The sequence below is a fragment of the Dipodomys spectabilis genome, unplaced genomic scaffold (assembly GCF_019054845.1).
Source record: "Dipodomys spectabilis isolate Male_0828 unplaced genomic scaffold, ASM1905484v1 ptg000061l, whole genome shotgun sequence".
NCBI lineage: Eukaryota > Metazoa > Chordata > Mammalia > Rodentia > Heteromyidae > Dipodomys > Dipodomys spectabilis.
The window spans coordinates 5,676,867-5,703,834 of record NW_024870738.1 but is presented as its reverse complement, the minus strand read 5'-3'; the positions used below and the strand labels follow the sequence as shown (position 1 = coordinate 5,703,834).

The window sequence follows — 26,968 nt, the reverse complement described above, 5'->3', positions numbered from 1 at the left end:
AAGAAGCAGACTTATTTGTTAACAGTTATTCAAGAATTCCCAGTCCCCCTGTCAGATCCTCAGTCGCTAGGCCCCACAGCAGGCAGGAAGCCCTCCTCAAGCAGCTCAGATGAGGACTGCTGATAGCAGCAGCACAGTGCACAACAGGAAGGAACTACTGTCATTTGTGCCACAGGGGAAAGATAAGGGGGTTGATTGCAAAAGCATTTTCAGACAAGTCTTCAACATATTTATCCAGGTGGCTCGAGAGCAGAGGCTGTGAAATAAGCAGCTGGTAGATAAGCATCCCCAAAATGCTTGCTAATTTTGTTGCAACCAAGTCCAGGTTGGCTGTGAATGCCAAATGGAATCCTCCATTCATCTTGGTTCCCCTTAAGAGGATGTGATGCAAACAACAGTTACAAGTGCAAGGGATTTACTGTCTTGCTATAGATATGGGTGCTTATACTCTAAGGATAGGAAGAGAGGGAGCCTAAATACTTCCATTTGGGAACTGGCTTTACTATTTACTAGTTATGCTACCCTGATGGCATGCTTAAGTCCAATGTGCTCTAACTTTCTCATCTGTTAAAAAAAAGAGGGGGCTGGGAAGGTGGCTCAGTGGTAGGGTGCTTGCCTTGCATGCATGAGGCCTTGGGTTCAATTTCTCAGTACCACATAAGCAGAAAAAGCTGGAAGTGGCACTTTGGCTCAAGTGGTAGAATGCTCAGCTTAATCTGAAGAGCTGAGGGACAGTAGTCAGGCCCAGAGTTCAGGCCCCATGACTGACAAAAAAAAAAAAAAGAGGAATATTCGTGTCTGCCAGATAAGGCTTTTATTTTATTTGGTCTAGTCCTGGACTTGAACTCAGGGCCTGGGCACAATTGCTGAGCTTATTTTGCTCAAGGTTAGCACTCTACCACTTGAGCCACTTCCTGGCTTTTTGGGAGTTTGTTGAAGATGAGAATCTCACGGTCTTTCCTGCCTAATCTGGCTTTGAACTCTGATCCTCAGATCTCAGCCTCTTAAGTAGTTAGGATTAGAGGTGTAAGCTACCAGCACCCACCTCAACTTCATTCTTATAAAATGCTTTTATAAAAGCATTCTTATAAGAGCATTTTATAAGAATGAAGTTATACACAGAAAAGCACTTAGTACAATCCATGGTCTATGGTTTATGCTCAGTTAACATAGCCAATAATTTTGAATAAGCAGAAATTAGGATCAAGGAAAGGCATAGGTTAGAACTAAGGTTTGGCATTACATAATCAGTATACACTCAATAGCTCCTTGCCAACTGATCAATATCTCTTAAAGTCAATGCTGAATTTCCTAAAGGGAGTTCTTACTTGTGTCTGTGCAGGTCAGGAAGAAGTGGGCTTTTATTATTCTTCAAACTAAAGCAGGAAGCCAATACCTCATGGTATTTGTACCTCATGGTTGAGTGTATGCTAAAGACTTTCTAGTTGAAGAAAGAATAAGCAAATGTTTACAAAGGTTTTAGTAACTCAAGTGATGAGATTAGCCACATGGAAAGGTATGCTCTGAGCCATTCAGAGCAATAAGATAGGAAGTAGCACTGTCCATAGAGAAATCTCTCAATATTTTCTGCCAAAAGTTAGAAAGGACCTTTAAATATAGAAAGCTTATTTAACAGTAATTAATGAAAGGAAAGATCTGTAGTACTATATACCACACTCCATCAATTTACCATTTCCCTCTCACTTTCAGATCTGTGAAGTGTGGTGATAAGTAAGGCCATAGTAGTACATGTAAATAAGCTACAATTCATTTATAGGGAAAACAGGTTTGTATGTCACACTCTCCCAACTTCTGCTATTCCATCTTATTGTTCTAACCGAAAACAACAGCCTGAAGAAAGCACCATGAGCCAGATAACATCATATTGATGACCATTTATTGTTAGTTCACGTGGAATTAATGGAGCTTCTAAAATGGTGGTGGAATATGGCCTCGTGTACTATGCAGAATGTACTATATGGAACAAACGCATTCCCTAATAACAACTGGAGGGATATAGCTACTACAGTGTCTTTATGACAACCATACACAACCTCAATGGCCAAAAATAAACCAAAATCACACATTTCTTAGTGGCTTATCGAGGAAATTTTCCCTCTTGCACATGAAGCTTGGAAGCTGGCTGGATGAAAAAAAAAAATAAGCCATTCTGCTCATCTGGACATTATCATGGGAGTCTGACCATTTCTGTGACTATCAACCCTTACAAAGAAGCACAGTGGTCACACAGCTTGTCTACTACCAAATGGTTTGCAAAAATCAAATCTATCTCCTACCTGTGATGGACAAGGTCTTGGAGGGAGTGCAGGTGGTGGAGGTAGCAATCCCGATTTAGTAGCTGAAAAGAAATACATATACTATTAAGGACAATCCCCCCAAAAGAAGACAAAACAAAACTATTCTACTCAGGTAGGAATAGCAATAACATTGAGTACATTTTAATCCCTCTGAAGGCATAATTGTCTTAAATAAATTGTCTTAAAATTGTCTTAAATTCCAATTCCTTTTTCATCTTCCTCTTCCCTCTAACTCACATATTTATATAGTCTGAGTACGATGAAGACAGGGTAAAACAGTAAAGAAAAGTCTCCTTGTGATCAAAACTGGGACTTAACACAGGAAACGTGGTCAGTTCTCATTAACCTGATGTTAATGATTTCGTTTCAAATGATCCAGGCCAAAAGTCATAGTCTTCTTTAGCTTCTTGCTTATTTCCCTAGCTCTCAGCTATGCAATGCCTGTTAGTTTAATGCATAGACTGCAGAAAGGAAAGGAGTCTTGCAGAGGAGGTAGCTTTGCCACTATGTGCATGCTCCCATGAATGGTTCAACCAGCAATGGAAGAGGCCAAAAGTGAAGGACTGAAATGACTGATTTATTTCAAAGATCTCCATTTATTTTTTCCTCCATGATCATTATTACTTTGGATAACTAAATCTGTTTCAAAAATAAGCTGGCCATATTTGAAGGGTCTTTTGAAAGGAAGCTATAGACTCAACATTTTTTTAAATTTTGTGAGATACAGAGAATATTAAGCCACAGACATCTGAATTGTAACTTAACAATGAAAATTGCTGTTTATTTATAAATAAAGCCCATGATCACAAGCAAGAAATAAGTTTAGGGTAACATACTGGTAAGTTAAACTACATTCTTTATAAACTACTTTTAAAAACACCATGTATATATAATTGTATATAGTTTATTCACAAATCTGTATGTAGTACGTGTGCTTAATCTGGACAATATTCTTTGCCTTAAAACAAATAATTATAATATACTAAGAGTATGAATGTTTTTGAGAATCATTGTTTACCTTTGTTGAATCAGACAGGCTAGAAAATGGAGTTTGCTGTTTTCCACAAATATAATTCACATCACAGAGATGTTCAATCGGTGCCAGTACATGATAGAATATAACCATGTGGGCCCCATCACTGATGTCTCTCAATCTTTCTGTCATTAAAATTTATGAGACACATCACGGGGTCAAAATTCCAGAGGTTTTTGACCTCTTTTTTGTTATTTTGACCTCAGATCCTTTGTTAGTGAACACGCATCAATAACAAAGTAGGTAGCAGAAGTAATGCTGAAAGCTTTCAGGAATTTTTCATTCATTTCAGGGCTCCTACTTTACATGCTCTCACAGATTGGGCCTTTCAATTACTAACTACTTTCAAGACAATACAAATAAACCTGAAAAATGTATGTATCCTTCTAAGAGGAAGGTCAAGCAATTGCACCAGAATAAAATATTGTGGTAAGTCAGCCCTTTATTAACAAAAGATAACTCAAGAAATGGTAAGCAATTTAATTAAATTAACTTCTGCTGTTGGCCAACATGGTAATGCAGATGCAGACCAGATTTACTTACCCATCTGAAACAACCAAGCACAAACAGAAAAACATATGAAATAACAGTTTTCAAGATATTAGAATAAAACATATATAAAAAGAAATTTCAAAACCCCAGAAAATCAGGCAACAAACATGATGATCCCTGCGACTGGCTGTCTTACTCAATACCTTAAGAATTACTGTAAACAATAAGCCAGGCACTGGTAGCTTACACCTTTAATCCTAGCTACTCAAGAGGCTGAGATCTAAGGATCACAGTTCAAGGCCAGCCCAAACAGGAACACCAGTGAGACTCTGGTCTTCAATTAACCACCAAAAAGCCAAACGTGGAGCTGAAGCTCAAGTGCTACCGTGACAGCCTTGAGCAAAAATGCTAAAGGACAGCTATGCCAAAGTCCTGAGTTAAAGCCCCAGCATCAGCACACAAAAAAACCCTCATAATCAGACTTGAATCTGGATCTAGGTCTTGTTTTCAGCAACTCTGTGTGTGTGTGTGTGTGTGTGTGTGTGTGTGTGTGTGTGTGTGTGTGTGTGTGTGTGTGTGTGTGTGTGTGTGTGTGTGTGTGTGTGTGTGTGTGTGTGTGTGTGTGTGTGTGTGTGTGTGTGTGTGTGTGTGTGTGTTTGCGCATGGTCCTAGACTTTGAACTCAGGGCCTAGGCACTGAGCTTTTTTCCCCTCAAAAATAGCACTATACCACTTGAGCGACAGTTACACTAGTGGCTTTTTGGTGGTTAATTGGAAATAAGAATCTCACTTTCCTGCCCAGGCTGGCTTCAAACTGTGATCCTCAGATCTCAGCCTCCTGAGTAATTAGGATTACAGGCATGAGTTACAGGCACCTACCTTCTGAATACAAAATTTTTAAAAGGACAAATTCTCTATTTTAAAAATATGTGAGTCTATTCCTGAATATGCCTTTGAATAAAATTATATTACCTCTCCAACATCTCAGATAGCAAACCATTTAAAATGGAACCTTGCTTCAATTTCTCACAACTAAACTTGAAGCAACCAAGTGCTATCCCAGGCATGTGTCCATTGTTCATTCTGAATAATTTAGCAGATGATATTAGTGATTTCTAAGATTGGAGAGGAGCCAAAACAGTTGCAAATATTATCAGCAGTTTTGTTTTTCCATTTCAATACCTTCACCAATTATTTTCTGATCTAACATACCTACTGAGAGCTTCTTTTTAAAGCTGAATTTAAATAGTGATAATGGGCATATTTGTCTTCTCTTGATCAATGGGAAACATCCGGTAGGTCCCATAAAATACAGTGTTCGTTGTAGGTTTGGTATAGATACCATTTAAGCAATTATAAAAAATTCCCATCTATTCTTGTCTCGAGACTTTTTTGCATGATAATTTGATGCTGAATTTTAACCAAATCTACAATGTCATCTGCTTATATAATAATGTTTTCTCCTTATAATTTGTTAACATAGTGAATTACATAAAGGACTGTGGAACATTAAAGCATCCTTGCAGACCTGAGGTAAATCTCAACTTGCTAGGTTTAGTTGGTTAATATTTTTTAATTTCATCATTTACTTGTACAGAGATGTTACAACTGTATGAGTCAGGTTAGGAGTACATTGCATCTTGATCAGTGTCACTGCAGTTGGTTAATATTGTAGTATTTTTGCAACTGCATTCATGAATGACATTGGCAGTCATGGTTTCCCTTTCGCATATGGTCTTTGTTTGTACCTAATTTAGCTGGAATGCATTCTCCTTATTTATACTCTGGTATAGGAAGTTTTTCCAGTAGACATATCTGGGCTGGAATTTTATTTTATTTAAATAAGATTTTGTGAATGATTCCATTTCTACGGCTGTTATAGGTTTTTTCAGACTTTCTAATTCTTGTCAGTTTTAGCAAATTGTATTGTTCTGAAGATTCGTTCATTTTATCAAAAATTTTCAGTTCATTTTTTTATACCCCCCCCCATTATGAACATCTTAATCTCTGAATGTGTAATTATCTTTCTGCATTCCTCACGCTGTTTGCATGATTACTCTGATTTTCCTTCATTAGACTCATTCGGCATGTGTTAAATCTTTTTTAAAAAATCAAAATGTTTTGAGCCCATATATTACTTGTTTCCTTTGTTTTATTGTTATCATCTCATTTACATTCTTTGAGCTTTTCTTTTAACATTATTTTTAATTTTATTATTATTTATTATTACTCTTGGTACTGGGGGAGACTTAAAATTGACCCCAAGGCTTCATGCTACACATATAGCAGTCTATTACTGAACTGAACTTCTAGCTCATCTCTTATTCTCTTATTTACCTTAAACTGATTTCTTTTTTGGTGGTGGTGGTGGTGGTGGTTGGGTTGTGGGGCTTGAACTCAGGGCCTGGGAGCTGTCCCTGAGCCTCTTTATGCTCAAGGCTAGCACTCTACCACTTGAGCCACACCACTTCTGGTTTTTGAGTGGTTTATTGGAGATAAGTCTAATGGGGACTTTTCTGCCCAGGATGGTTTAAAACCACAATCCTTAGATCTCAGCCTCCTGAGTAGTTAGGATTATAGGCTTGAGCTACCGATGCCCAGCCTTTAAACTGATTTCTTAGCTCACTAATTTCTACCTTTTCTTTTTTTCTATTGTATGTATTTATGGTTATCAGTTTTGTTATAAGTAACCATTATTAAAATTTCATAAATTTCTTCATATTGGATCCAATTATTTAGTGCTAAAATCTTACTAATTTCTATTTCTATTTCATTTATGGTGTTACCTTCTGTCTTCAGTATACCCTTCAGGTCTTTAAGAGCATCTGCTAGTAGCAAACTTGGTTACTGACACAGTATTTCCTCAAAGTACATTGAAGATACCATTCTATTGTCTTTTGCTTTCATTACTGCTGTTGAGAAGTCAGCTTTCAGTCAAGTCACTGTTCTTTGTCAGTAATCATTCTTTTCTCTGACTGCTTTTAAGAACTTCTCTTTTAGTATTCAGAAGTATTATACTTTATTCTTTATCTTCACATGGACTACTATCTTTTTCTTTATCTCCTACTTGAGCTTCATTTGAATTTGGAGCCATGTGTTATTCCCATTAACTTTGGTCGATTCTCAGTGCTTTTTAAGTACTGTCTTCCAACCATTTTTTCTCACCTCTCTTTTGTAGGCACTTTGTTTAATTATGCTGTGCTTTGGATAATTTTCTAAGATGTATGGTCCAATTAACCAATTATGACTTCAGCTTTACTTAATGTCCAATTTGAATTGCAGTTAGAATTTTTTTCTTTTCTATAAGTTCTATTTGGTCTCTTTCCTCTTTTAGAGTGGCTTGACTACTTAATAATTTTTATAAAAAGGATACAAATAGGAACAGAAGTCAAATTATTGCAATTTTCAGGTGCTAGATCTTATACTTAAAATATGCTAAAGTCTCCACAAAAAAAACTATTAAGTTTGATAAACACTTTCAGGAAAGTATCAGATACAAAACCAACTTAAAATTTCACCAGTAGCTTTTCCATATATATCAATAACAAACAAGCTGAGAAAAAAAACAGGAAAACAATCTCATTTACAAAATCCTCAAAATAACCCACCCTACCTAGGAATATACCTATGGAAGTGAAAGACCTCTACAATGAAAATTTTATAAAGAAACTTTATAAAGAAAACTTTATAAAAAAACTGAATAAGACACTAGAAGATAGAAAGCCCTCTCATTTTCACTGATCAATAGAATTAAGATTGTGAAAAATAGCCATACTACCAAAAAAAATCTACAAATTCAACATAATCCCAAAAAAATCCCAATGTCATTTTTCACAAAAAATAGGAAAAAAAATCAAAAGTTATTCAGAAGCACAAAAGACCCTGAAGGGCCAAAGCAATCCTGAGAGGGAATAAAAGCAGTGATAAGAGTATCACAATACACGATTTCAAATCAAATTATACCTCAGAGCCAGAAAATAGCATAGTGCTAGCAAAAATACACACACATAAGCCAATGTAATAGAACATCTAGAAATAAGTCCACAATGTATACCCATCTGATCTTCAGTGAAGGTGCCAAAAACTGTATTGGAGAAGATAGTCCTTTCAATAAATACTACTGCGAAAACTGAATTTCCACATGCGGAAGACTGAAACTAGAGCCCTGAAAATATCAGAGGAAAACATAGGGAAGAACCTTAAAGATACAAGTATAGTTAACAACTTTCTGAATAGAACCACAATTACTCAGAAAATAAGAATAAGGATTGACAAATAGGATTGCATCAAATTTTTTTAAAAAAAGCTTCTTCACAGCAAATGAAGCAATTACTAAAATAAAGAGACAACTTACAAAATGGGAGAAAAAAATCTTTGCCAGTTACTTGTCAGACAAAGAATATTCAGAACATATAAGGAGCTCCAAAAATTAAACACCAAAAGAAGAATCTAATTAACAAGTGGAGAAACAAATTTTACACTCAGTTCTCAAATGAAGAAGTAAAAATGGCTAAAAAAATTCATGAGGAAATGCAAATCAAAATGTCAACTGAGATTCTATCTCAACACAATCAGAATGGTTATCATCAAGAAAATAGCAAATACTGGCAAGGACATGGGCAGGGGGGACTTTATACACTGATATTTGGAATATAAATTAGTGTAGCCAGTATGGAAATCAGTATGGAAGTTCCTCTAAAAGCTAAAAATAGAACTACCATATGATCCTGCTATACTACTCCTGAGCATATATCTGAAAAAATGTAAGTCAATATAGAAGAGAGATAACTGCATGTCCATGTTAACAGCAACACTACTCACAATAGCAAAACCATGGAATCAGCCCAGGTGTATATCAGCTGATGAATGGGTATAGAAAAATGTGACACATATACACAACTGAGTGTTACTCCACCAAAAAGAATGAAATTGTGTTTATAGGAAAACTGATGGAACCACATATCATCATGCTAAGCAACACAAGCCAGATTAGGACAAATATCACATGTTCTCTCTTGTATTAAAATAAGAAGCAAATGACATGAACAAGTACTCATAGCTGTGATCCCAGATCCTCAAGAAGTAGAGATAGGGAGAATCATGATTTGATGCTAGTCTGGAAAAAAAAAGTTAGTGCAATATCATCTCAACCAGTAAGCTGGCCATGGTAGCAAATGCCTGGGATCCCAGTTACATGGGAGGCTGTAAGAGGATCGCAATCTGAGGCTATCCCCAGGCAAATATGTAAGATCCTACCCCAAAAATAATTAAACCAGAAAAGTGGGGGGGGGGGGGGTAAACATGGCTTAAGTGGTAGAGTGCCTGCCTAGCAAATGAGAGGTCTTGAGTTCAAATCCCAGTACTGGGGACAGGGAGAAAGACAGAACTATAAAATGGGGACTATTTGGAGGTGGGAACGTGTAGAAGTGGGGAGGACAAATGGAGAGGGTGAAAGAATGGGATAAATATGGTCAAAGTACATTGTACACACGTATGGAAACAGAATAGTGAAACCTGCAAAAAAATCATCTTGAATGGGGAGAAGGCTATAATAAGAAGTGATAAAGAGGAGTAAATATAATCAAAGTACACTATATGCATGTGTAAAGATGCCACAATGGACCCCCTTGGTAAAGTTAATATACACTAATAAAAATAAAATTTCAAAAATGAGAGTAAAAAACTAATTTATACCATATATGACCCCCAGGTCTCAAGAAGTGCTGGAAAATTCCTCTGGAAGGGCAAACAAAAGAAGAAATCAATAAAATGTAATCACTAATAGTGATCCCATTCCCTCCCCCTTCAGAAGAAACATATACTTTGACAAGGCACTTCAGGATCTGTTCTAGCTACACTATATGTATTTTTCATCTAATAGCTCAGAATAAGGTAAGTGATCAACAAAAACGTATTTGAGTTATCAGAAGAGATTATATTCAATCAGTAAGGATATATTCCATCCCTGAATTTTAAAAGACTGAAGAAGTGTGTGGTTGGTTAGAGCCTAACCTTGTTCTCCCACATTCTGCCTAGTTTGAGCATGTTTCTCTCTCAAGTAAAAGGCTTAAAAAATAGTTTGTTGTTCCAGGGAGGACAGCAAGTCCCAATAAAGCTTTTGGGAACTGAAAAATAGAAGGATTCCATCAAGGTAAGCACACTGGATGTGTGCACTCTTCTCTGTTTATGAATATCATATCCAAGGAATGGAAGAATGTGTTCCAGGAAATCAGATAGGCCATGAAGAAAAAGCAACAGTCATTGACACGTGAAGATCACCAGCAAGATGGAACAGCCAGATCATTGTACCATGAAGATCACATTTGGCATGTCCTGTATATTCCTATACTCAAGTCAGCTTTTTAATCTCTCATTCTTCAATATAAGAAGATCATTATTACCAAATATCTGCAGAAAATGATCTAACCTAAACTAGAAAATAAATACAAATAGAAAAGCAACCTCAAAGAAACAGATTAGACCTGTAGTAGGGAAAATTTCAAAATTTGTATTATTAATGTTAACAGAATGATAACTTTATTCCAGAAATGCTTAGTATAGAGCATGCACTGTTTGAGGTACTCAAAAATATCAGGAGTGAGAGGTGACCAAAGAAACTTTATCTTTATACAGCTATAGTATATTCTATGGAGAAGATAGATAATGAGGTAAGAGTGAAAGATGAAATTTTAAATACACTGGAGATCTCAGTGAGACATTTATTATCTGTCTACTCACACCTGCCTTCTGCAGGGAAGCTGACAGTCAGGAACATGTCTAAAATCTCAGATTTCCTCTTAGCTTCCATGCCTAACAACGCTCCCAGAAAATGCCACAGGTCTTTCCTTATTTGGTTGCTGTTGAAAAATCATTCCCTTGTCTTTAAAATACTCTTCATTTCCTTTCAAGGCAAGAGTATTTATCTAGCCTCATTCTATCTATTTTATGTCTATTTCTCTTTGTCTGTGGAGCACATGGGCAGCAAATATGGCGCTGGGAGGGGGTTGAGTGGGCAGAGCCTAATTTACTGTAGAGCACATGGCCAGCCAAGATGGCTCTGGGAGGGGGTTGAGTGGGCAGAGCCCAATTGATCTTCTGATCTGTGCCTAACCAGCCCGTGAGGGCTCAGGTGAATGATAGGGTGTGACCTTGACAGTGATTGGTTCCTCTTCCTCCCTTACCATGCCACCCACCCTTGTTGTCTTTAAAAGGGGCTGCTCTCTGTTCATAAACGAGTTTTTCTACCTGCTGGATTTGGCTCCCCGCTGTGTCTGATTGTCTCCTGGGCTGAGGGAGGCTAGGGAACGGGCGAGCGCCGCACTTACCTTTCCTCGGACCCCGTCCGTCTTTCGTGGGACGGACGAAGACCCAACATTTGTCTACTACAGCACCTAAACACACTGTCATATGTTTAGCAGGTACACATAAAATAGGTGAATTTAGCGAAAAATATTCCCTTATAATACTTTCAGCCCACCATTGGCTAAAAATAGATTCTAATGTGTTTTTTTTTTCAGTGTGCTCTAATCAGTCAAAAGAAAAAGAAAATGTGCACCTTCACACAAAATGAAATTAAAGAAAAAATACTTTGGCTGAATAATCTTGTATACACTTGCAGAAGATGACAATGTACCTGCCAATAGAAATGCCTGCCTCCTAGAAGTGAATAGACGGTAGGAAGTAAAGGGAGAAGAATGCTTTTTCCTATGTACCAATCTCCATCTCATGAAGCAACCTATAGATTTCTTCCTGAAGCTTAAAGTTAAAAGTGGGACACCAAAGATCAGCAAGATTTTTGTCAAAACAAGAAATTTTGTAAGGACAATTAGAGGAAAAATAATAAATACCCAAATCCGACAAAATAGATTTCAAAGTTCAGGTTAAATATGTTATTTAATCCTAAATTCAGTAAACACAATAATAATTTCCCATGTTTAAAATAAAGTCCTGCTGGGAGCCTTTGGCTCATACCTATAATCCTAGCTCCTCAGCAGGCTGAGACCTGAGGATCATGGTGCAAAGTCAGCCCAGGTATGAAAGGCTGTAAGACTCTTATCTCCAAATAACCACCAGAAAACTGGAAGTACAGCTGTGGCTCAAAGTAGTGGTGTGCTAGTCTTGAGTAAAAGGGCTTAAGGACAGTGCCCAAGCCCTGAGTTCAAGCCCTATGACCAACAAAAAAGTATTCCTAATTTTGTTCAAAGCTGTGCACTAATCCACTAGATCTCAGCTTTTTGATATCTTCATCCATAAGCATTAGAAATATTACTATTTACCAATTTCCTTCAGATTTTGTTTTGAAGTCCATTTAGAATAGTATAAAAAAGAATACTTAAGTATAATCAAGTACAATATTTATATGTTAGAAACCTTTAATTTCTTGAAATTATAAGATCTAAATAAATGAAAAGATAGTCTGTGTTTGGAAATATTAAATAGCCATACTAATATTAAAAATAGCCATATTAATCAAACTTCATCTACAGATTCAAGGAAATCCCAATTGGATATTTTTTGCTAGTACCAGCATTTGAACTCAGGGCTTATAGTTGGTGCTCTACTACTTGAGTCACACATCCAGTCATCCTTTTTGCTGGTTAATTGGAGATGGAGTTTTCTTGACTTTTCTCCTGGTCTGGCCTGAGCCATGATACTTCCAGATCTAACCCTATTGAGTAGGTAGGATTACAGGTATGAGCCACCTATGCCTGGCTCTAGATTTCATTTTGTTTTTTAGAAATTGGAAAGCTGATCCTAAATTTTACATAGAAATACAAGAGAACCCAAACACCCAGAGTAATCTGGAAAAGAATAGATGAAGAGGATTCACTTTCTGACTCCAAAACTTATTACAAAGATACACTTATTCAAGGCACTGTGGTTCTGGCATACAGAAATATAAATCAATGGAAAAGAATTAAGAGTCTAGAAATAAACCCTTACATTTATCATCAATTGACTTTCAATATCCGTGCCAAGAAAATTAAGTGAGGAATTAATAGTCTTTTAAATTAATGGCTGGGACAATTAGATGTCCACATGCAGAAAAAAATGTAATTGTGAACTTCTGTATAAAAGGAGAGCTGAGTATGGTGGCCCAGGACTATAACCTCAACTACTTGGAAGGTAGAAATAGAAAGATCCTGGTGAGAGGCCGGCTCAAAGTTAGTGAGAATTTATCTCACAGAAAAAAAGCTATAGGAGGCAACAATGCTTGATAAGAAATGCACTCATTGCCTTGCCCATGTAATTGTAACCCCTCTATATGGTATTTTCACAATAAAAAAAAGAAAGAAAGAAAAAGCTTTAGGGCGATAGCTCACACATAATCTCTGCTACAGGAGAAGTATATAGCAATCCAAGGCCAGCCTGGGAAAAAAGTCTGAGACCCTATCTGAAAAATAACTAAGGTCAAAAGGCTTGAGGCATGGCTCAAGTGATAGAAAAAGTGCTAGCAACCCCAAGGGCTGGATTCAAACCATAGTACCATGAAAAAGAGAAGAAGAAAGGACAACCAAAAAGAATGAGAAAAATATTGAAATTCAAATATCTAAAAAGGAACTTGTATCCAAAATATGTAACAAATCCTTCCGAAGCAAAGACTAATATTTCAGTCTAAAAATAGACAAAGATATATAACAGACCATTATTTTACATATTGAACAGATATAAATATGGCCAATAGGCACATGAGAAAGACATTCAACATCATTAGTCATTAGAAATGCAAATCAATACCACAATGACAATATTAATTCATACTCATCGGGATAGCTAAAACTTTATTATTGCATTTAAATAAAACCTTAAATATACATACATATGTCAAAAGATGAAACTTTGGAGCTGGAATATGGCTCAGCACTTGGGTTCTTGCCAAGCAAGGTGCCCTGAGTTCAAATTCTGTATTGCTGCCAGGTGTGAGTGGCTCATGCCTGTAATCCTAGCTACTCAGAGATCTGAGGATTGTAGTTTGAAGCTAGCCCAGGCAAGAAGCCTGTGGGAGTGTTCTCTCCACTTAATCACAGAAAAAGCTGGAAATGGAGCTATGGCTCAATTGTTAGCATGCTAGACTTAAACAAAACATGCTCAAGGACAGCACCCAGACCCTGAGTGCAAGCCCCAGGACTGGTAAAAAAACAAAACCAAAAAACACACAAACAACTCCCTGTATTGCCAGGAAAAAGGAACAAAGAAAAATGATGAATAATTCATTTATTATCTTTTTTGCTTGTTTGTCTCTCTCTCTCTCTCTCTCTCTCTCTCTCTCTCTCTCTCTCTCTCTCTCTCTCTCTCTTTTGCCAGTACCAGATTTTGAACTATGGGTCTTGTGCTTGCTTGGCTTTTTTCTCATGGCTGGTACCACTTGAGCCACATCTCCAGTTTGGCTTTTTGTTGGTTAATTGGAAATGAAGTCTCTCAGACTTTTCTGCCTAGGCTGTCTTCAAATCACGATCCACTAGGCCTCCACCTCCCAAGTAGCAAGATTACAGGCATAAGCTACCAGCAACTGGCTAAAAGATTAAATTTTAATATTACTTTAAAATGCCTTTAACAATTGCAGTGAATTTAACTGTTTCCAAAATGTAACATATGTTATTAGATTTTCATACTTCTTACGAAATTTCTTATCACTTATTTCATTTAAAGATTTAGTATAAGCAATTTACACATACATGTTGAGTAGATACATTTTTGAACAATACTTAAAAGATGCACTGTGAATTAGTATTTTAGTGGATTTCAATACTTTCAAAATCCTTTAATAAAGTGTATTCCAATACTGTTCAATAATCTTTTCTAAGATTGCATTTTAAATCTCGTTCTGGGTTTATAAACAATTGTTGAAAAGATGATCCTTTCAATTTTACCCACAGAATGCATTGTAAAGTATAAACTCAAAATTGATGTGTTTTATCTATATTTTCATCCTTTTTGCTATTAAGTTCAAAGTCTTATTAAAAGGATCTTACATATAAAAAGGCAATAAAAAGTGTTTCAAGGAGATGAAGAAATTGTAATCTTCACACACTGCTAATGAGCTTGTAAACTGGTGCAGCTGCTTTGGAAGATAGTCAATATATAATTGCCATATGAGCCAGAAATTCCCCTCTTATGTATATACTAAAAAAGAAACTGGACATTGAATGTTCACAGCAAAGTTATTCAGAATAGTCAAGAATGGAAATAACTCAAATGCCCAACAATAGGTAAATCATCAAACAAATGTGGTATATCCATAAAATGTGAGATTACAGAAGGAAGTGTTGATTCATGCTACAACATGGGTGGACCTTGAAAACATAATGATAAATGAGAAAAGCCAGACAAAAAAGACCACATATTGTATGATCCCATTAATATGGAATGTTCAGAACAAGCAGATTCATAGAAACAGACCTGGAAAGAGAATGAAGAATAACTGCTAATGGATACAGGATTTGGGGGGGGGGGGTGATTTGAAAGTGTTCTGAGATTAGCGTTGATATTATATAACCCTGTGAATATACTAAAAGCCATTAAATTGTATACATTTTATTAAACTGAGTTTGATAGTACTTGGATTATATCTGAATAAACCTCTCATTTTAGAAAACTGCTCCCGCTGGCTGTGTATTGTGGAACCAAAAGTTTGGATGTGGTGCAGGAATTCGACAATCCTACAAAATTTTTAGATCCTACTAAATTTCCAAAGGGAACAATTAGCTCTCGTGGGAATAATACATGAAATATTCAAGTTCAAGTTATATTTCTTTTAAAGAACATGAAGATAAATTTGGTCTTTACTTATTTCTCCACTTACAGGTAGAAACATTCTTTTATAGAAAATGCAGGACAGAATCCTCTCTGTTCACCACCCAATAAATAGTCTCACTTGCCAATAAAGCCAGAACCCTCACCAAGACATTTTGCCCAATTACATATCTCACAATAGGTACTTTGGGAAATCCTCCAAAACTTTTCCTTTGCGTTGCAGGGGTGCTGAAAAATAGTCTGAATTTCTGAAAGAACACTCTAGAATGCTTCTGTCATTTCAGCTGCATTCCAGGAGGTGGTAGCAGATGGTCATAAAGATACCCTGAATACAGAATGGTAGGCTAGTTTGAGATAGATCAATTCAGCCAGGAAAAATATCCCTAGGACTCTCGTGTACCATCATTGCAACCAAAGAGTGCAAAGGAAATTTTTGTAATAGGCAATATCTGTGCATGAGGCAAATTTAAAAAAATATATAGCAGGTATCCAGTGCAAAGTCCATCTTTCAGTTTTATATCCACATACACTGCTCCTTTTCCAAAGAGGCAACCATCATTACCAATTTAATTATTCTCCCTAAGATTACCTATACATTTCCAAATATACATATTGTGCACTGGATATTTTTCATTCATGTAAGATAACTTTCAAGCTAGTCTATATACATTATTCTTCTGAGCAGCTTCATAAGACTTTATAGTATGGATGTAATAAAAAAAAATTTGGGGGGGGGGTCCGGTCATGGGGCCTGAACTCTGGGCCTGGGCGCTGTCCCTCAGCTCTTCAGCTCAAGGCTAGCACTCTACCACCTGAACCACGGCACCACTTCCAGCTTTTTTCTTTTTGCTTATGTGGTGCTGAGGAATCGAACCCAGGACCTCAGGCATGCAAGGCAAGCGCTCTACCACTAAGCCACCTTCCCAGCCCAATAAAAATTTCTTAACCACAGACACACACACACACACACACACACACACACACACACACACACACACACACACACACAATGAAATTCTATGCCTCCATCAGAAAGCATGACATTGACCCATTTGTTAGGATATGGAAAGACTTGGAAAAAATTATATTAAGGGAAGTAAGCCAAGCCCAAAGAAACATAGGCCCCATGGTTTCCCTTATTTGCAATAACTAGTTTATGTCTGAGATAAGCAGAAACGGTCAGATAAGTTGATGTTAGGCGAAATGAACTCCAAGATAAGGACCCAACTGTTTTTTCTTTCTTGTTTCTAACATATTTATAGGATATTTGTTTGTTGCTTTGTATGTCCCTCCCCAATGGTATAACCCCGTTTTCACTGTATTTGATGTTGGTATAATTTGTGGAGAGGAAGGAAAAAAACAAACTGTTTAAATAGGGATACAGGTGGACCCATTGCAACAATGAGATGTATAAGACGTTATGTCGAAAAACGAACTTTACAACTTTGGTGGGGGAGGCGGGGGATAGGGGAAGGGGGGGAGATGGGAAAGGGTGGGAAGGGGAAACAAAGGAGGAGGCAACAATGCTTGATAATAAATGTACTCATTACCTTGCTCATGTAATTGTAACCCCTCTGTAGGGTATTTTCACAATAAAATAAATACATAAAATAAAATTTCTTAACCACAGAATGAATTTTTATTACCAGTATGTCTAAAGCACAGAGGAAATTAGCTGTTCGTAAGAAGAAGCTACTGACAGATGTATATTGTTTAGCCATCACAATGGTTTTAGAAGGTGTATTTCAACTTCTTTAGCCAAATGGAATGTGGTAGGAAATACTAACCATCAAAATCCACCCTTCTCTTTAAAATCTTGAGGGTATCACTGGGAAATGACGGCCCTGGCTGCCAGCTAAATACATATGTGAGAATAGGTTTCCTTTGTTAGATGTGAATAGAAGTGGTAGAAGTGATGAAAGTTCCTGGTTTGAAGCTTTAAAGGAAAGGCTATGTCTCCTCACACAATCTCTGTCCTTTCTGCCCCGGTAGTTAACAATAGGAACAGAGAGGGCTATTGTGAAATAGGCAGAGTTAAGGTTTTCTATCATCACCACAGACCTCTTAGGCTGTAAACCTTACAACTGGCTTTGAAAGAGGCAGGCCAGAGTCAAAAGTAGAAGGAAAACTGACATCTAGTAGAAGAGAACAAAATCAGATTATGATTTAAAAAAAACATGTTAAGGAAACAACTGTTTCAATGAGGAATGAGATATTAGGTTCTAAAATTATATATATATATATTTTTTTTTTTGGGGGGGGGGGGAGTCCGGTCATGGGGCCTGAACTCTGGGCCTGGGCACTGTCCCTCAGCTCTTCTGCTCAAGGCTAGCGCTCTACCACTTGAGCCACAGCGCCACTTCCAGCTTTTTTCTTTTTGCTTATGTGGAGCTGAGGAATCGAACCCAGGGCCTCAGGCATGCAAGGCAAGCACTCTACCACTGAGCCACCTTCCCAGCCCCTCTAAAATTATATTAAGTGAAGTAAGACAGACCCAAAGAAACATAGGTCTCCTGGTTCCCCTAATTTGCAATAACTAGTATATGTCTAGAATAATCTTACCAGCCAAGCAGAAAAGGTCAATAGCTATGCACGTATGACCATATAAGATGGTGCTAAGCGAAAGTAACCCCAAGATATGGACACAAGAGGGTTTATTTTTCCTTGTCGCTGTTGTTTTTAATGTACTATGTGACTTTTTTTTCTTCTTTTGTATGTTCTTAGCCCATGGTATAACCCCTGTTGTCACTGTATTTGATTCTGGTGCCCTGCATCAGCTGGAATTCAGTCCTTCTGAAAACCTTCAGAATAACCTTCTAGAAAGAATCACAGAATTATCCACTGGGGTCAGGAGAGTTAGGGGACTTTATATTTATCAGTCATATGATGTTCCTGAGGGCATTAATTCCCTGATAGTTTCAAGTCACAACAAGATGGGCCTCAGGTTCACATTAAGGTCTATGAGTCAAACAGGGTGACATTTACATCATGTTTATCATATCGCTGAAACCTTACAACTGTATAAAGTTAGTATTGACTCTATTTTGCACATGAGTAATAAGAAGTACAAAAATATTAAACCACTTGCTGAAAATCAAGCAGTTCAACAAGCAGTTAAGCTGAGCTCCAAGTAAAGTTATGTCTTCCACTGTGCAAGATGATGGGATAAAACCCATAGCATGCCAATTTTCAAGCACAGCTGCTATCTCCTTCCTGTGTCACAGAGCCTGAAGTGCACATACAGCTCTACCCTCCCTCCTTGCAACTGAAAAGTGTTGACATAGCTGCCCAGATTGTCTTAATCTTCTTGCCTCCATAAAAGAATTTTCTCGCTCATAATGCACCAACTATGTGAAATTTTTATAACATCATCACCCATGCCTACTCCCACTCTAAATACCAGTTCTTATGAAATTATGCCAGAATTTCCATCAAAGTATGCAAGGAAATTTAAAAGAAATATTTGTCTGATGAGCTCATTTCAGACAATCAAATTTCATAGCGTTCCAGATTCTCATATATTAAAAAATAATCTATAACTTTACTGTGAGGAGGTTACTTTATTAGAACAAATAAAACATGCTGAGCTGTGCCAGGTCACGGGGTCATCCTAATGTAAGAGCAAATGAGAATCTTTTCTTAGTAGAAAAGATTTTTTTTAAAAATCTACAATCACTAGCATCTGAAGCCGGCTTGAGTTAAAATGCATGAATCAGTAGAACAGTTTTTTTTAGAATAGTGCTGTATCCTGTCACCTGCATGTGTCTCACTGTCTGTCCTTAGGTTCCCTAGGAGGACATGTCTAGTCACAGGAAGCCCAGGAACAGAGAGGCCTCTCTGACTTCCCCTACCACCAGCCCAGCTACACAGCTCAACAAACTCCTACTGCCAGAAGCTCCAGCATAGCCCACTTGAAGGGTTCCTGGCCTTAGACTCCTTTACCAAATCCCCATCAATCCAATTTGGAGGCTCTTTACATTAAACCATATGGTTCACAGGATCTTCTCCACAAGGATAAACTGTCAGAGAAGGGCCTGGCCAAGGGCTGTTCTCTAAGATCTTATGCAAAAGAACCATATAAGTGTCTAAGAAAATGGCAGGCAGTGATCTTATTTACAAATTACCATGATGCAGAGAACAAGACTCCAGCCAAGCACACAGTGGAAAGCATTTTTATCCCCTGGATACAGATGTTCAGCATTCTCGTACCACAGTAAGTTACAGGCAAGGATCCAGACCCATATGTCTATCTGCTGGGATTGCTTTCCTTCCCCCCCCCCAAAAAAAAATCCCACAGCAATATGAAGACCATCATGGAAAAAGAAACTGCCAGATCTGCTCTTTCCCCCAACTCACAGAGGCCTTTGCAACTGACACACCCAATGGCTCCAACAGAAAAGGGAGGGGCTCAGAGGGGCTCAGAGGACAGGGAGGCACTTCACCTGGCTCAGTGGGCTGGAAGACTTTATTCAGATCCAAGGAGGAGGCTCTGGAATGGGTTTTCTGTGGCCGCGGTGGTGGGGTGGGTGGGTCCTCACCCCTTTTCATGGCCTCTTCTATGGAGGTGCTAGAGTAAGATCTGCAGCAAAATAAGTGAAAGTCAGAAGGAAAGAGCAAAGCTTTACTCCCAGAAGATGGGTAGAAACAGAACGTCAAAGTAACTGCAGAGAACTAATGAGCTGCCAAGAGCAGCTACTATCGCTTGGATGCTACTATGTATAATAACTGTGGAGATACATCCTTGAGATAAGGTCTTGCTACGCAGCCCAGGCTGAGGTTAAACTCAAGGTCTTCTTGTCTTGGTCTCCCAAGTGCTGGTAGAGCAAATGTCCACCACCACACCCGGCTTAGGACCTTTTTAACCTCTTTCATTATGCCATAGACATAAATTTACCCTCCATCTCCCCCCCCCCAAAAAAAAAGTTTCATGTAAATTCAAATCCATTTTGATTAGGGTTTTTAATAAGAACACCATGTAAACACTTCGGTGTAATTATTTTCATGCTCTAATAAAAGGGCTTCATGGTATTAATTGATTGTAAAACCTCACCCCCTGCCTACTGCAAATGTGATGACAGGCACATATGGAATTGAGATAGATAAGATGAGACTAAGAATTATATATTCAAGGGAATATGCCACATATGGAATTTAAGAAAGGAAAACACATCAATCAGATTGAAGGGTTTGACTTGCCTTGCTTGGGAAATAAGTGTATGTGGAAATATTCAAAGCAAAAGCTTCATTTTAACCTTCATTACAGTATAACAAGGCAATGTTAACTAAGCAACTTCTGAGACTGTATCTCCAACAATGACATTTAAAAAAAACACTAATGCCAAAGTTCACAAAGCTAGAAAGTTACATAGGTTCAATTAAAACTCCAGTCTGTCTCTAAACTTAATTTTTTAATGATTTTCTATCCCTATGAACCACAGAAGAAATCCTTTGGCAGTAGCAGCTAAACTAGCTATTGGAAATCTACTTATTTTATTTAATTAATTCAACTCCATAGATCAGGAAAAGGATGTATACATCTCTTCTCAACTAACTTCATGTTCTAGAGACAAATTAACCTCAAGAAACTGTTCTTTCTCTTTAGCTATTAGAGTGGCACTTAGGAAATTCGAATCTATCAATGACTATTGAGGGGCTGGAAAGGTGGCTCAGTGGTAGAGTGTTTGCCTTGCATACATGAGGCCCTGGGTTCAATTCCTCAGCACCACATAAGCAGAAAAAGACAGAAGTGGTGCTGTGGTTCAAGTGGTAGAGCGCCAGCCTTGAGCTGAAGACCTAAGGGACAGTGCCAAGGCCCAGAGTTCAGGCCCCATGACCAACAATAAAAAAAAATGACCATTAAGCCTCATCAGTTCTTTATAGAGTTGTTTTTGACATGGCAAGTTTTTCTTTATATAAATATGTTTCTCAAAGTTTCTTTGTGGTAGTCAAGGGTTTTGTCTTTCTTGTATGATTTTAATGACACATGATATACTCTGGGGTGGTCCCCATACCATAACTAGCAAGATGCACAGAATAAACAGGCAGGAACTAAGGAAAAAAAGCTTTAACACTCTGACCCAGAATCAAAAGGAAACAACATGAAAAGACAATATGCTTTATAAAACTAGAGACTATCTCTAGAGATTTTTCAAGAACTTCCTATGCACACACAGCTTTGGTGACATGTTCTACTCAAAAAAAGAATAATGTATATATGTAAATAATGTATATGCACACATATAATTAAATACACTATCTTCTACTACAGACCTCCTTTCTACTTCATTTCCATTTTTAATGTATTCTTATATTTGCAGAAAGATACTAAATATCAATCATTAAAACATAAATGTAGCCAAGCACCAGTGGCTTAAGCCTGTAATCTTAGCTACTCAGGAGGTTGAGATTTGAGGATGGTAGTTCAAAGGTTGCCCAGGCAAGAATTCCATGAGACTCTTATCTCCGATAAACTACTCAGAAAAAGCTGGAAGTGTCATTGTGGCTCAAGGGGTAGAGTGCTAGCCTTGAGCACAGAGATGCTCAGGCACAGTACCCAGGCACTGAGTTCAAGCCTCAGAACCAGCAAAAAATAAATAAATAAATAAATGTCCAGGGAATTGTCAAAAGGACGAGCATGGTAATATTAGAATAGTGATTTGTTTCCCATTCCCTCACATTTCTACAAATACTTATTATTTGAAAAAAAGGAGAATTAAAATGATTGGATACTCTACTCCCACCTTCCAAACAAAAATGAGTAAATGTATTCACCATGGAGATAGTGACTATAGCTTTTTCTTCCTACTGAAATGAATTATTTTTTAAGATAGAAATATAGCCAAGTTCTGAGGGCTCATATATAATCTAGCTACTCAGAAGGCTGAGATCTGAAGGACTACAGTTCAAGAAAAGTCTGGATAGAAAAGTTTATGAGGCCTCATCTCCAAAATAATGAGCAAAAAGCCAGGCTGTAGGCGGGCCTCTGCTAGTACAAGCATGCTGAACAAGCACAAAGCTTGAATTCAAACTCTAGCATTCAATACTATAAGTACCTGCACCTCCTATACATAAGGTAATAGAACCTCAACTAAGAAATTGTAGACATAACTCTTAGATTTGCAGTGAGATGAGATTTACTTAAATGTAAGTAATTCAAAAATATAAAATATAACCAGGCTTAAATTCACTTTTTTGAGAATGTGTTTTGTAGCCAAAAGAAGTCTCTAAGACCCAGAGAAAAATTCACAAAACATAGTGTAAGATAGAACAGTTGTATGGCTAAAAAAAAAAGTGCTTTCAATACCATTTCTATTCTTTAATGGATTAACACTTGGTATTTTTGTATTTCTCCTTTGTTTTTCTAAGTGTGATATCAACCAAGGGACTGCCTTACTGATCCTTTTAAAAATGTGAAGCTGCAAAGAGGTGCTAATATAGGCATAAACAGACCCAAAGAACTGTTTGCCTGAACCCTAGTATATCCTTGAAATCATCCCACATCTAGATTGTACTCCTCAAACTTATTTTTTTGGTGTTCACCTTGTCATGATGGCAAATTGCAGTCATTAGTTACCTTTTATCTGTAGTTCTCTCTTCCCAAAACTATGTGTTCTTATTAGTTATTATCTGGCCCCAACTGAATCATCTCATACAACCCACTTCCTCTAGAGGGCCTAGAAAATATCAATCACCATCATCCAGCACTAACAACCAAAGACTAAAAGGCTCTCCAGTGTCACTGCATGTTCTAAGGAAGCCACTCACAAAGAGTAAAATGGTTTCTATCTTTAGTTTCAAATCTAAAGGCAAATGAGATCATGGTTTGGGGCTTGGGTTTCTTGTTTTTAGGCAGGAATAGGGCCCAAAAGTCAATGAAGCAGGAATTGAATACTACCTGGATCTTGGTCTTCCTTTGAGACTGTTGGAATCCTTAGAAGTTGCTGAAACAAAGATTATTTGTTGTTTGCTTGGGTTTCATTTCTGCAGTTAAACAGTGATATATGCAGCACCTGGGCTAGTACAGAACACATCAACAAGTAAATGTGAGACCAAGATGTCCGTGTGGAGAAGTCTGGAGCGTCCACATTTGAACATTTTCCTAATTTTTCTTTTAATTTTTTTTATCTAAAGGCTCAATTAAAAGGAAAGAAACCCCAGAATATTTTTCTATTTTATCACAACGCTATCAGAGAAGCCAGAATCAATTGTAAGTTTACTGATGGAGACATTCCAACCTCCCAAGGTTATCTTTTTATTTAATGATGGATTCACACTTGCAAGCTTGTTAGTCTCTTGTGATGCCTAATACAGATTTTGAATCAGTCTTTTCTGAGGACTAGGAAGAAATCTATCCAGCTACACATTTTCTTAAAATAAACTACTGTGGAGCAACATGGTCTCAAAAATGCAAGACTCCTATAAGAAAAGATTATTTTTCCTGTAAGAAAAGATTCTTGCTCCCCATATCTCTAACCAAGATAGAAACTATTATGGGATGAAATCATTAAAATATTTTGTTGATCACATGACCTCCCACATCAAATTTAAATCATAAGCAAACTTTCTCACTACAAACGCCCATGCAACCTACTTTCCCATGATAAATTGTAAAAGGTAATTAGAAACAGTTACCAAAAATATCAATCCCCTTCCATTTTTCTCAATCCTCTTTTTATGTTTTCAGTTCTCAACAGAAGGCAACTTCAGAAACAAGTAGCTATGCTATGCTGATGGGTCAGGCCTATATTCCTAGATACTCAGAAAATTGAGATCCAGAGTATCATAAATTGAAGTCAGGCCAGGCAGAAAAGTCTATGAGGATCCATCTTCTAAATAATCAGCAAAAATCAAGGCTGGAGAAGTGTCTCAGTGGTAGAGCACCAAGTGAACAAGCACTAGGCTCTGAGTTCAAACTCCAGTACTAACGAACAAAGAGAGAAACAAGAAAGGAATATAATGGAATAGAATAGAGTAGAATAAGAAACCAGAAGCTATGCTAAAGATTTACAAGCTTTGCAAATCTTGCATCATAAAAAAAAAATATGGAGGGCTGGGAATGTGGCCTAGTGATAGAGTGCTTCCCTAGCATGCATGAGGACCTGGGTTGGATTCCTTGATACCATATAAACAAAAATAGAAGTAATTTTAAAAACTTATGAAAGAGTGCTACTTACAAGGAACAAAGATAATATAATTTATTTCTTTGTTTTTACAAATTTTTCCAAATGAAAATGCCTCACTGCATTATTAAATTCTTTTTTACATTGCTATAAACATTTAAAAGAAACTCCTCTTTAGTATGATGCAGCCAAAAGTAAGGATAATCACTAAATCCTTGGGTTAGATAAGCAGGGCAGAAAGGGAAGCTAAAAACCCTCATAATGGCTAGCAAGGTTCAGGGCAAACTGCTGAGAGATATTTCCCTTAGGCAGGTCAGTTGCATGGAAGAGCCATTTTTCCGAACCTAAAAGCTTCGGTTTGCACGAATGAGAACTCAGGCATCTTTTAGCTTCAACAAATTGAAGCCTGGCCATACCACCACCACCACCACCACCACCCGCCAAATGTCCAAGGACTCTGAGTCCCTCCTTGCTTGTATCATGCACTCACACATGAATATGGAAAGAAAAACTAGAGAGAGAGAGAGAGAGAGAGAAAGAGAGAGAGCGCTTGGGTGTGCCTCTCTTCCAGTCAAGGAGGCTGCCCTAAAGCTGAAGGGCCAGTATATGACCAGACTCACCACAGAACTGGGGGCAAACCTCTAAGCAGGCTGACCAGTGTTGCTCTGTGCCCCCTTGTTTCCCTCAGGCCCCACTGCTTTCCAGAAACATCTGCATACAAGTCCTATCCAAGTTCAAATACTGTTCCCCCAAACCAGATGATAACCATTTATTCAGTTGTCATTATCTTTGTCTTTTTGTGCTGGTGTGGGGATGGGTGTAGAAGGAGGGGTGATCCCTGCTAGTAACAGATAGACAGTCAGTCAGATGAAGTAAGGGTGTGGATGAGCAATGGAGATATAGACCAGAGAGCAGGCTGGGAGTCTTGATGACCATGTGTTCCTCCTGGCCATCACATTAAGGATTTGTTAACTTCCTGAACCTCAGTTTCCCCATCCACAGAGTAAAGCCAATAAAAATGAAACCTCTTTCTTATAGGGACAGATAAAAAGGCGAAAATGAAGCCAGGCACCAATGGTTCTAGCCTATAATCCTAGCTACTCAGGAGGCTGAGATCTGAGGGTCACTCTTCCAAGTCAGTGTGGGCAGGAAAGCCCATGAGAGTCATATCTCCAATGAACCACAAAAAAGCTCGAAGTGGAACTATGGCTCAAGTGGTAGTCTTTGAGCTCAAAAGTTCAGGGACAGTGCCTAGGCCCTGAGTTCAAGCCATAGGACTGGCATACAAAAAAAGAAGGAAAAGTGCAAAGAGAACTGTTCCAGCACAGTTAAGATCATAGACTAGTCTTTAGCAATGAAGCAGCCCCCTACCACCACCAACAGCATTTACAAGACCTCACTGAGGGGAAACTGGCATAAAACACCTCAGCACGACTCAGAGACATCAAGACCAAGATCACCAATGTGCAGTGTGCATAATTGAAATAGGTTGGAATAGGATGTTGGGTACAGAATCTCCTAGACTCCTTTAATATGTACACTTTCAGCAATTAAAAGGGAAGAGCAGATGGAAAATATATAAGTAATGTCCCCTTTCCCTAATATAGTAGCCCCTCATTTATCACCCACTACATCACCCTCATTGTCATTATCATCATCATCATCTCATCATCATCATCATCATCGTCATCATCATCATCATCATCGCCAACAACTATAGAGACTAGAACAGGGAGATGCTTCTACCTGCAAAAATATTTACAAAATATCTCATGGTAAGTCTTCTAGAAAGGTTCAACAACACTATCCTATTCAACTCTTCTGTCTACTTCTAAGCTCTGAAAACCTGATTCTGCTTTTGGGGCGTGTGAATATCACAGATATTCACACATGGCAATGGTATGTTATGTTGTAAATTCAAGCAAAAGCCAAGGGAAAAAATGACAACTGAAACACTCTAGTATGTAATCTTTGCAGAAAAATGACAATGGAAAAAGAGAGAAGTCTAAAAGATTAACCCTCCATAATGCTGTAACTGAATTGAACATACTCCCCAATGAAGGGACTGCTATATAGAATTTTTAATTATCACCTTAAGATTCCTGTGTCTTCTGCAGTAGATACAAAGAAATCACTAAATGTGTTTAAGGTGAGGTATCTCATCACACCCAGAAAAGGGCAATAGTGGAATAATGAACAAGTCGGACAAACATACCATGCTCTCAGGAACAATATGAATTGAATTTATATACA

At 37.7% G+C, this 26,968-nt stretch overlaps 1 protein-coding gene across 5 annotated transcripts in view; it reads right to left on the bottom strand.

Annotated features, from left to right (window-relative positions):
* Nucleotides 1-26,968, bottom strand: part of Reps2 (RALBP1 associated Eps domain containing 2) — a 187,881-nt gene that overhangs the window by 35,431 nt on the left and 125,482 nt on the right. For 3 of the 5 annotated variants that reach the window (XM_042680456.1, XM_042680454.1, XM_042680457.1), the window contains exons 12-14: nucleotides 23,491-23,536; nucleotides 20,039-20,175; nucleotides 2,298-2,359 (exon numbers count right to left, since the gene is read on the bottom strand). In XM_042680456.1, coding sequence (XP_042536390.1) covers nucleotides 2,298-2,359; nucleotides 20,039-20,175; nucleotides 23,491-23,536 — 245 coding nt within the window. The remainder of the gene's footprint in view (nucleotides 1-2,297; nucleotides 2,360-20,038; nucleotides 20,176-23,490; nucleotides 23,537-26,968) is intronic. The other 2 variants (XM_042680458.1, XM_042680459.1) reach the window with 1 other exon arrangement.